Genomic DNA, 12,259 nt, shown 5'->3' with positions numbered 1-12,259 from the left:
GTGGATTCACACTCGGAAAATAAACCAAAACCTTCAGCAAACGCGGTAGTAGTTCAAAACACCTTCATAAAACCACACTTATAACCCAATCTGACATCTTTGACTGTAACGACAGCTGTTCATCAGGTAAACACCAAACTGTCTGCTTTAAATTACACATCACTCCAGTTCTGACTGCAGCTGTATAAACTGATGAATCTTTGGGAAGCTGCAGACCGGGAGTGTTAGCTTTGATGCTAACTAGCTGTTGGTGCTAACCGGTAGCATGAGGAGTTTTTGCACACATGTTGAGAAGCCGTTGATCCCTTTTTCCTTAATACTAATCACCGGTAATGGTCAATACCAGGAGTGTCAAACTCATTTTGGGTCGCGGGCTGAAATTCAGCTCCCTCGGCGGGTCATGGGCCGCATATAATGGAGAACATTTTTAAAATAAATGAATAATAATAAGCTGTGATTTGGTCAAAGCCCCAACTTGACTGTAGCTTCATTAACAACAACGCCTTACACTTGTATTGCACTTTACAAGCCTGTGTCACAAGTTCCTCAAAGTACTATATAGTAGTCATGATTCATTCACTCCACACTCGGTGGTGGTAACCTGTTATTGAAGCCACAGCAGCCCTGGGGCAGACTGTCCATTTACCACGTGGCTAAATAATGTGTTGTTCATATCCTGAGCTCTTATTATGTCAGTGCCCTCTGCTGGACACATGTGGAACTCTTTCCTTTTTTTTAATTTAATGCCCCCTAGTGGCTAGAATGAGCATTCTGGTTATTCTTTAGAAATTCATAACTCCGCACAGGAATGGGCTTAGTTTACATACTCTCTACAGGGCAAGGGCCGGATTAAATCATCTCCCAGGCCGGATCAGGCCCGTGGCCCGTATGTTTGACACCCCTGGTCTATACTTTTTTTATTTTAATGGGCTCATCTTTTTACATTATCAAGTAAAACTGACTGATGACGACTTAAAGTGCATATGGCAAGTTTTAATGCTTTTGAAAATATGACTTATTTAGCTAGATAGCATCTCTTGTAAGTCATAGTTATTATTATATTTCAGTGAAGCTGCAATTTTAATGAAGAAATGTTGGGCAGAAAAGTTATTTTCATTTTTAGGCCCTTCCTGTCAGTGTCCCATAAAGGATTGAAACTATAAACATCATAAAAATGGTCAAACTAAAGAAAACTGGGTAATTTTTTTTGTCATATGCACTTTAAGAACATTAATGTAAGATAGAAAACTCCTGTACGACTGCGAGCTTACACTAGGGTGTATAAAGGTGTCTAAGTTTCATCTTTACATTAATCTTTAGCACAAAATAAAACCCCAGGACACCGGCGAAACTAAAAAGCAGCTCATCTCTCACATCGGGTGCATTGGTCACGTAGAAAGTAAGCCACGCAGATAGTTTCTTTTTGTTTTTCTCATACTGTGCTGACTTTGCGATTTGTTGTTTTGCGACTGTTCCTGATTTCCCTCAACACTCCCTGAAATATTTAATCTGAAAGTCCCAAACAGGCCCGGGCAGCTGCGCATGGCTTTGTCTGTGGCCTTGGCTTTGGAATTTGTTACAAAAGCAGCTCCTTGTTGACTTGAGCTCAGGGATTCAAAGCGTGGGAGAGTCTCAGCTAATTAGGCCGTGTCATCGCGACCTCTCACCCCAACGTATCTGCGCAATTACTTAGAATATGACTCGCTAGATAACATTTCACAGACTTTTCCGAGTGCACAGAAGTGACTGTATGACTGTTTTTATATTGTTGCATAATAAAATAGATGTACGAACGCTACCTTCCCGACTACGCCAGGCCTGCACACGTACTCTCTGATTTATTTGCCTTGTCTAAACCCAGCTCCACTCTCCGCACTGGCTGGCAGCTCTACTACCGCACAGTTTATACTCGGGGACATGCAGACATGGGCCAACGCCATAAAAGTCCGTGTTCCCTCGCAGTGGCCGCATAAAGATGTCACGAAGCAGCTTAGGCCAAGGTTTCCTCGCTGTTTAGACAGACACGCCTTACAGTAAGTGCGAGCGGAAAAAGAAGCCCTGCAGCTTGAATGCCTGGAGCTGAAAGAAATGAGGTGATGGTTTATGGGATTATGTAAGCGTTGACAAAAGTAGCGAGATTGCAGTTTCACATCAACACATTGTAGAGTCTTAGGTAAGCTGTACGGTGGGGGGTGAAAGTTTAATAAGTATCACAGCCTTAAACGCTTTTCTAGGCAGTCAAGAGTCTCTCGATTCTCCTTTGTTCCTTGTAAAAGTCTCCCAGATCTCAGAGATTTCTGTGTTTTCTTGCTGCTCTTTGGAGGTTTATCCACAAAACCTTCAGACTGCACCTCTCGACTTCGGTGTTTACGAGCATTTCCCATTCACAGAAGCCGCTTTTTCTTTTGACTTCAGCTTTTTCAAAGATGCGGTTATGTTTTCCAGAATTTGTTGGAATAAATTTTCTGTTCTACCCATGAAAAGTTCCACTGGCTGCAATACAACCCCAAAGGAGGATCGATCCAGCGCCAGGCTTAACATTTGGACAGATGCTCTTTTAATAAAACTCTGCACCCCTTCTTCTTCATACGGAGCTTTGCTCATAGATATAGATGTCACACAAGGGGCGTGGCCTAGCCCTGTGGAAGAATTAAAAATATATATATAATTAATATGTATTTTAACAGTTTATTTTGAATATTTGAATGGATTTAACACATGATATGCTGTTTTACACTCAAACATATACTAAAAATAGTAGCATTTTTCTTTTATTTCATCCTGAAATCATCTGGGGACCCCCACTCAAGGCCTCAAAATCCCCCAAGGGGTCCTGACCCCCACTTTGGGAACCACTAGACTAGCTAAGGAGCAGAAAACCTCATGGGAATGATGATTTTTCAGCGGGCTATAAACAGATGTATCACACACCAATAAAGTCATGTCTAAATCGTGTCCATATAGATGTTTATTCACAGCGGATTGCTCAGTAGAAGCGAAAATACGGCACTTGTGGCTAACGTTAGCATATGTAGCATGATGCTAGTATTAGTTTGTCCGGTCTTTTTATATATTTATGGGTTGTTGACCCACTTTGCTCCTCTCTCCGTCTCTGTATCTTCATTTAGTAGAAAATATACATAATTCAGCATTAATGGTGGAGAATTGGGATCAAGTTTTCCCTTCTTGGTTTTTCCCCCTCGGCTGCTTCGAACATGACCATATATGGGCAATTTCAAAGATGGCGTCTGTATCTCAGAGACATGGAGAGGAGCAAAGTGGTTCAACAGACCATAGTAAATACATAAAAAACAGGCAATGCTAACCAGGAAGCTAGCAAAGCTTCAAGATACATATGCTAACGTTAGCAACGACTGATGTTTTTTAGCACAAACAAAACATTAATTTATTGGTGGTAGAAAGTGGCTAAAAGTTTAGACAAGCCTCATTCATTTTGGAGACAAAACGCAGAAGTTCAAATATAACTTTTTTTTGGCTCCAGACCCTTTACACAAACAGATACTTTCTCTAAAACGTTCAGCCCTGCCTCGAAATAACTTATAGTATTTCTGCAGAAAAGAAAAAAAAAAACGGTGTCATCAATTTGCATTATGAACTGGGGCAGGGCCGCGGAGAGTTGGACCGCGGAGACCCGGGGAGCGCGTGTCCTTTCGCTCGGTGACATTTTACACTTCATGTAGCAAGCATGCTGAGTTTTTCATTACAGGCCGACGTGAGGCGGAGCGGAGGAAGCCGCTGACTTTGCCGCGTTGAGCAGAATCCAAAAGAACAGCGTGAAAGATATTGTTTATTTTTAGTCGTCATTGTCGGGGCATGGGAGTTTGGTAGGAGGGCGCGGGTCGGGAGCATTCAACATGGAAATTGCATGGGGAGAATTGGGTAAGGTTTTATTATGCTCAGTGAAGTCATAACAGAGGCGGGGTGCCACTGCAATGCACTGTTCAAGTTCAAGGAGAGACTACTTTACAAACTAGCACAAAGCATGAAGAATAGTCTCTTTTCGCAGCTAAAAGTCTTCCATAATATTTTCCTTTGTCAACCGTGAAGTACATCTCACTCCAATTATACAAAGCCTCACCACATAGGGCACAGAAAGGGCATTTCTTTTGAGAAATGAAGCATTCAGTTCCCATTTTATGAATAATGAAAATTGGTATCATTAGCAGCAACATTTATGGCTTTTGCTTTTCCTAAATTCTTGTAATTAGTAGCGCTAGCAAAAGCCGGAGTGATATAATAGCATGTTAGCGCCGTCATATCAATCTGGAATGGCTCCAATTGAAATAGTTCGTGAACAGAACAGACTTTTATCAGAGCAGGTTGGCGTTATCCAATCACAGCAAAGGCTTAAAACTTGGATAAACTGTTAAAACACTTTGTTTTCTTGTTTTCTTGTTGATTTGTAAATGTGTAGCAACATCCACGCTCTGGTCAGGCAGAGTTTGCTTCCAATTTCCTGACTGGAAGGAAGAGGAGTCCCAATTATTTTCTCTGCTCTCCTCACACTCTCTAAAGCTGTGGTGCCCAAAGCCCCGCCCTCAGACCAATTTTTCAATACTGAGTAACTTGTTTACCTTAACAAATCCTTTCCGTAGTCCCTCTGGAGGTAATACAAGTGTTAATGGGATGATTGGGGGGTCTTTCATCTCCCCTTGGTGTCCCTGGCCAGAAAACCACAATTGCAACTTGACTGCCACCGGACCAGAGGCCCCAATACACACTAATGGAATCACGAAGAAGAAGCTGACAGGCTAATGGGCAAAGCTAATTGCGGGCTAGCTCCACTTAGACAGTATTTACAGCCAAGTTTGAGTGAAAAAAATGATCTCCATTGGATGAAGAATATCCCTCTGTACCTTTTCTGTCAGCGTAGTATTTACTCTTAACCTGTTAAGCCCTAGCCGTTTTTGAGGACAAAAACACCCAAAATGAAATCTCAAAGGTAAACCAAGAATGGCTCTTCAGTAATTCACTCCATATGCATGTTCTTGGTGTCTATGGACAGCTATGGACCTGAGGAATTCATTCCCAATGTTAAAATTATTGATTGTGTTACTATGGCTGTGTAAATTAGGATTAATCTAGAGTAATTTGTACTTTTTTTAACCTCCGCCTGATGTTTTATGATATATAACAATGGGTAACACCATGTTTACACAGATTCTATGCACACAAATGCCTTTGGTTATCTAAAGTAACTTGCTGACTACACCTCTACCAAATTTTATTTGAATTGGATGAATGGAAGGGCCTACACACTAGGTTTGAAACATGATTTTACCAGGCGAACCCTTCATTTGGCACAAAATGGCACATTTTGGCACAATGTGTGCCAAAGGTTTTTTTTTCCACTTTCAAAGTAAACTGGTTGAATATTTCTACTTATGAGCATTATCTGAGTCAATTGCCATCAAATGGTGCTTTTGGAAAGAATATATAGTTGGCGCATCATCAATTACCACCATTGTGCACAGTAGAAATTCATACACATGACATCAAACTAGATTAGTTTGTAACCAAATGAGTATTTTTACTACAAGAACTCTCACAAAATGCCATAAATGTCAAATAACAATAATCATAAACATCAATATTATATAAAACATCCATATAAAAGGTAATAATAACTGTCAAATATGTACAAATATATAAAAGGTTGATTCAAACTTAATAAAATAAAATCTCATATCATTTCACAGCACAGTACAATAATTGGAGAAACTATAGAACAATTGTATGTGCAAATTCAGTTGACAGATATATACAAAAAACATTCAATTGGATTCAAACAGCCATTAAATCAATATTTATGAAAAACTACAGACATAACACAACTCTTTTTTACTAGTGATGGGCGAGTAAAGTCTTGTAACACAGCAAAAAAGTGCTGTAGCTAGTCCCTGAGCTGTTTCATTCTGTTTGAACAGTGATCTCTTGTGGACAAACGTTATTACTTCTTTATTTATTTATTTACTAACTTAATTACTTCTCATAAACACGACTGAAGCACCAACACGAGTAATTTTCTTTGTATTGTGGGTCTGTGCTTCACGGACTAATTTTGGCACTATTTGCTGTAGATGGCGCTCCTTTTGTTTCCCTCGCCTGATCAGCTCCACGCCTGCTTTTGTATCTGTTCAAAAGAAGGACCCTTGTGAAGAATAAGAAAATACAAAATGTATTCTGGCCCACAGTCAGAATAAGCCAATGGAAAATGGGGGAAATACAGCACATTTATCTATGACTAATGATTTACATAACTATACGGACAAGAAAACCTCCGTTGTTTAGCGCCTAGCCACTAAAGGCAGCTCAGTGAGACGCTCTGAACGATGACCCGCTTTGAGACACGATACGCAAATCACAGAATGAAGCAGTTTTCGAGACAGTCCCGTGACCAGGTGTTACTGAAAGAGAAGCAATCTGGAAGTAAGTTTGTCAACATTGTCAACAAGGTCTAAAACATATATAAAATGATTATATATTATATAAGAAATATAAGTGCTCTTTCAAATAAAAGTGCCTATAGCAGGATCTTGCATAAACATGTACCCTTTAAACAGTGAGATGTGTGGCAAGAATGGATTAGGGGACACGTTCTATTACAAAAAGGTTTATCCTTAATTTTTGCATGGACACGCCGATGCATTTTGAAAGTACAGAGTCTTTGTTTGCCCCCGCCAAAGACTCTGTACTTTCAAAACACATCGGCATGTCCATGTAATAATAAAGGACTTTTAAACTTTTTTGTAATACAAAGTGCCCCTAATCCGTTCTTGCCACACATCTCACTGTGTAAAGGGTACATGTTTATGCAAGATCCTGTTGTCCTGCTACATTAAAACACCATTTTGCTAACAGCATTTACATTTACAATATTTACATTTACAAGCCATGAAACTCCACAAAGCAGTTCCTTCCAGGAACAAAGCAGAGAGACACATCACAGCTGGAACAGTAAACGGGTGTCTTGATGTTTTGCACTTTGTATCCTGGCATCTGCTTTGCCTTCTCCTTCTCTTTAGCAGCACATACCACACACCTTCTCCGCTCAGATGAGCTGTCTCCTCTGAACATTGGCATGCATGTGCTGCGCAGGGTGGGGCGGGGTGCAGAGTCTGCAATTAGAGCTTTGGCTTGCGCCACCATCTCCGTCATGAGAGCTTCCCGGAACATCTTGTGGGTCATGAGGGATGGAGACTTGTTCACACGCTTGTACAGGATATAGCTGTTGACTACCGCTATGTCAATGAAATGATAAAAAAAAGTTTTGTACCACCTCATGGTCTTATTCAAGACGGAGTAGTATTGAATAAGGGCATCGGACAGGTCAACTCCTCCCATGTAGACGTTGTAATCCTTGATGGCATCAGGAATGTCCACAGCCGTCCTACGCCACTGCCCGTCTGCCCCTTTCACCCTTCTGAGAGCAGCATTCCCGCTGTAGGCGCTGTGAAAGGTACTGCACGCGTTTACGACCTTTGTGTCCATCCACCGCAAAAAGAGCAGGTTGTTTTTCCTGATCCAGCGCATGTCTCCTCTTTGTGGCCTGATTGGGAGATCATTCAGGGTTGTTTTGGGAAAGCCTTTCCTGTTGGTTCGAATGGTGCCACATGCTGCAGTGTGGTTCTGCGCAAGCTTGTGAAACAGAGGCACACTTGTGTAAAAGTTATCGACATAGAGTCGATAGCCTTTCCCCAGAAGCTCAAAGTTCAGCAAGTCCATCACAGATGACACACTGAGGCCCTCCTCCGCTTGCCTCTGGACCCTGCGCTCTTTGTCCTTTCCCTGGTAAACAAAAAAATTTGAAGTGTAGCCAGTTTCCGAATCCGCCAAAACAAATAACTTGTAGCCAAATTTGGTGGGCTTATCCTTCATATATTGCCGAAATCCAATACGGGCCTTGCTTGCAACCATACGCTCGTCAATTGTGATGTTTTGGTTCGGTTGAAAATGGGACTTGCAGGCATCAACAATCTCAGTGTAGAGGGGTTTAATTTTGAAGAGCCGATCATACTGGGGGGTTCCTTTTTTTTTCTCATTTTCTTCATCTTCAGCCAAATCAGAGAGATGAAGGGACCAAAAGATGGCTTCAAACCGGTCCCTGGTGATAAAAGAGCGAGGAAAGGGGAAGTTGTAGGGAAAGGTGGTTTTCCACATGTCAGACCTTTCGTGAGTGTGCACCAAACCAGAGTAAATGATAACAGCTAAAAACACAAAAAAAGTGTCCGGAGACAAGGGGGACCACTTATATTTTTTGCCGCTTGCCAGTCGCCTTGCTGCATTTTCATTAGTATTCTTCATGACAGTGCGCAGCACCCTGTCACTAAAGAACAACTTGAACAGGCTTAAAGGAGACCAGCTCACGGTGCCGTCAATTCTTGGGCCTGGAGGATGTTTGGGCTCAAAGGGTGGGCTTTCCGGTGCAACATCCGGGTCTTCTTTGGTGCGCCATGCCTCCCCTGCATCTTCAGCAGCCAAAACACGCCTTCTCGCTAGCCCTCCACAGCCTTGGGCATGGCCTCTTCCACGCCTTCGGGCACGGCCTCTTCCACGCCCCCCTCGTGTTATCCCAGGTTCAGGGGATGCAGGACTGGAGGAAGATGAAGTGGATGGTACCCTCTTCCGCTTAGGGGGTGCATAGTCCTCATCATCTCCAACATCATCACTGTAAGAAAAATAATCACCATCAATATAAATAAATTACATCAACTTCTGATTTCAGACAAGATATGAGTATTAGATGAGTATTGCAACACAAATCAGCACACTAACCTCAGAAAGAGAGGAGACTCTGCACCACGGTGGGTAGATGGAGCTCCACCGTTCTCCTCTGCTTCATCTTTCCCCTCTGCTTCATCTTTCCCCTCTGCTTCACCATTCTCCTCTTGATCACTTTGGAAATAGGACAAAAAAAGGCAATTGTTACCCAGTAATTGATAAAAAAACATGCTGCGTGAATTATTTAGTGTATGAAATAGAAAGCAGGGAAATGTAAGATCAAAATAAAAATGCAACATTTTATTGTAGTACTAGGATTCATTAGTGCATTTTCTAAACATTTTATTCCTTTGTTTTCATTTGTTTTTTCACAAACACTCTTGAATAGATACAAGTAACTGTGAGGATAAAATAAATCCATACACAATTATTGATGAGGGAAAAAAATGAATCATATTCTCCTCCAAAAAAAATGCTATTGATTTTGAATAATTCAATATTTGTAAAACGTCTTCAATAACTACTTTTTATCATAATGTCTATTGTTATTACTATTTTTATTATTACTGTAAACATATGTTGTCATTTGAGCGTCTTGAGGGTCTTCACGGAAAAGTAGAAAGTTGCAGACACCACATTCTACATCACATACTAGTAACAAGCTTGGCTAGAATTTTGAGTGAAAGACAATAATTATGCGTGTTATTTTATATTATACTATCTGAAAATACATAATGTACAATAATAATAATAATAATAATAATAATAATAATAATAGTAATATAACAACTAACAAATAAACTTACTTGTAAACAGGTACATGCAAGATGAACGCCTCATCTTCTGACCGCTCATCATCGTCGTCCGAACTGTCCTCCGTATCAACCGAATCCTCCACTTCCACATCGGACCGCCTCTGAACCTCCGCTAAAATCTCCGCCATGTCCCTTTCAATGTTGTACATCTTCTTAGCCATGACTTCGAAGAAATAAAACTAAATATTTCGCGGAAACTCAACAACAAAACCTCGCAGCAGTCGCCAAACCGAGGGGGAGTACGTGCGCTCTGTTCACTGTTTCGCGCCGAAGAAGAGAGCTCACGGAAGCGGAAATAGGGCGCAGTGTTTACGCGTTCCCTTTGCAACACCGGGGTGTTGTAGTTTTTAGAGTAATTGTTATCATTAGATTCAGTGACTTCTCCCCTTTCACAGGACTACAAACTTAGCTGTACGTGGATTTCAATGGCAACGCAAACAACGTCTTTTCGTACAAAACCAAAGGTTTTCAAAACGCTCTTTTGCGAACAACGGGGTATAAAAATGGCCTGTACAGATAAATATGTGCATAAAGATTAACATTATGGTTTGTTTTGTGTGCATTAGGGTGTACACTTTGCTTAAATTAAAAAAATAACTTCGTGATAAGTTTTTAAGATGTACTCCACAGAGGTTTATGATGCAGTACCTATTTTGGTCCCACAGGTGGGACCGTCGGGCTTAAGGGGTTAATTGGCCAGGACACTCTTGAAAAAGAGATTTTTAATCTCAATGAGTTTTATCCTGGATAAATAAAGGACAAATAAAAAATAAAAAATAAATTAATTAATAAGTTAAAAAAAAAAAAAACATGCTACGAAACCTGCAGTTGCGCTTATGGCCTCTAGGGCATGAGGTACTTAGTACTGCTTTAACTAGGAACACTCCCCAGAGATGGTACTTTTCACTGCAAGTTTCATAATTCATAATTATTAAAACCTCAAACCAAACATTTTATTGTGAGACAGAACTGGCTTTGAGGTTCTAAGCCTAAATAAAGGTTTTGGGATTGTTTTAAACCTCTCTCAACCTCTTGAACCAAGCACAATTTCTACATTTTGGCATTACCTTTTACATACAACCTCAAAGCTTCTTGAGAAAAAAAAAGTGATGAGAGTGCAACAAAAAAGTGCCAAAACTTAACTACAAAAAAAAAAAAAAAGAACATGGCAACAACACACAAGAAAAGATCCGGTTAGATCAGTTTTGCTTTCTTGAAAGTGATATTTATTACCTCTTTTTCCTCACAGCGCCGTCCGACCGCGTCCCGCCCATCATCCGCCAAGGCCCGGCCAACCACACCCAGGCCCCGGGCTCCACCGCCCAGCTGCACTGCCACATCATGGGCAACCCCTTACCCAGCATCCAGTGGGAGAAGGACGGCCAACGCATCCTGGGGAACGACGGGCGCATCAGCCTCATGGACAACGGCACCTTCCAGATCACCAACCTCCAGGTATTTGTACAAAGGAGGAAACAAGTTTTTAACAAACCTTTCGAAAAGGAGGAATACAATTAGTCTTTAGTCCCCGATATATTCAAGCAATTCTGTCAGAATGAAATCCCAGAGATCTTCAGCTGACTCGTTCTGATAGTTTTCTCATAACTGGCTTCATTACAAAGCAGTGACATGTTAAACTGGATTAAACAAGGCTCTTCTTCTTCATTATTTCAAGTTATGCAATGAAAAATGCAGATACAAAGACGTCTGAAAGTCGGAATATTCCAGGGTTAAGTCTCTAAATGAATTGTGCCAAAGTCATGGCCATGAATGTCATCAAAAAGCATGGCATTCCTTGTTTTTTATCGTAAAAGTTCATCGAAAATATCAAAATGATGGCGTGAAACATCTCCAGTCTCCAGTCAAGAAGCTGTAAGTAGATGTTAAACCCCTCCTCAAGGCCATGGGAACCCTGGGTGCTGAGGGCGCTACAGCACCCCCTGGTGGATCGTTTAAAGGAAATATTAAATAAATAGGAAATAAGCACAGAAATAGCGTTTTTGGGGGCAATCTAATCTCTCAGCACCCACCAGGGCTGGAGTGGCCTTCAGGAGATTCGGGAGTTTTCCCGGTGGGCTGATGTACTTTTGGGCCCATAATACCTTTCACCGGCCCATAATTAGCGGGAAGAGCCATCAGAACCTCTATCATTAGGCCTACTTAGGTGCAAATACACAACTACTCCAATAGAGGGATGTGACGCCTTTTTATACCCTGCTGGTGGCGCTTTCTTGAGTCATGGTTCCCAGATAATCTCGTATAATGAGCAATGGGCCTGTCGGATATAACACTCATGCCCCTCACATTACGAATATAAGAGGAAATAGTTTATTGTAACTCCCTCCAGGACCCACAGAACCTTAGACCGCTATTTTTTATACATTTTAGACAAATGTTTGCAAAGAAGTGCATGCTGGGAGTGGTCAGGTGACTCCGCCTTGCCCTTCGTCGTCAGCGCAGTTTGGAAATCTTCTAGTTTCCATTAAAAGGATTTACAATGTTTGGCTTTGTTGGGACTTCTATTTTCACTCCACACCTCCATCTGCCATCTTCAATCTACAGTGGGATCATTTGGTTGGTTTTGAGAAGTGTATTTGTGTTGCAGTCGCGAGAGGAACTTCATTAACGGAACGCACATTTTAAGATTAAGCAATTTTACGAAAGTTCCTTCAAGTTGTAAATGACAAGATTAAAGTCTTGAG

At 41.2% G+C, this 12,259-nt stretch overlaps 1 protein-coding gene and 1 long non-coding RNA gene across 4 annotated transcripts in view; one reads left to right on the top strand and one right to left on the bottom strand.

Moving 5' to 3' along the window:
* The window catches only part of robo3 (roundabout, axon guidance receptor, homolog 3), a 366,973-nt gene that overhangs the window by 287,558 nt on the left and 67,156 nt on the right, over nucleotides 1-12,259 (top strand). For all 3 annotated transcript variants that reach the window (XM_079565561.1, XM_079565560.1, XM_079565562.1), the window contains exon 9: nucleotides 10,807-11,012. In XM_079565561.1, coding sequence (XP_079421687.1) covers nucleotides 10,807-11,012 — 206 coding nt within the window. The remainder of the gene's footprint in view (nucleotides 1-10,806; nucleotides 11,013-12,259) is intronic.
* Nucleotides 1-12,259, bottom strand: part of LOC306969925 — a 358,335-nt gene that overhangs the window by 289,830 nt on the left and 56,246 nt on the right. The window lies entirely within an intron of this gene.

Source organism: Gobius niger, assembly GCF_951799975.1.
Source record: "Gobius niger genome assembly, chromosome: 11".
Lineage (NCBI taxonomy): Eukaryota > Metazoa > Chordata > Actinopteri > Gobiiformes > Gobiidae > Gobius > Gobius niger.
Note: the sequence above shows the minus strand (reverse complement) of the source record. Positions and strands in the feature narration are given on the sequence as shown.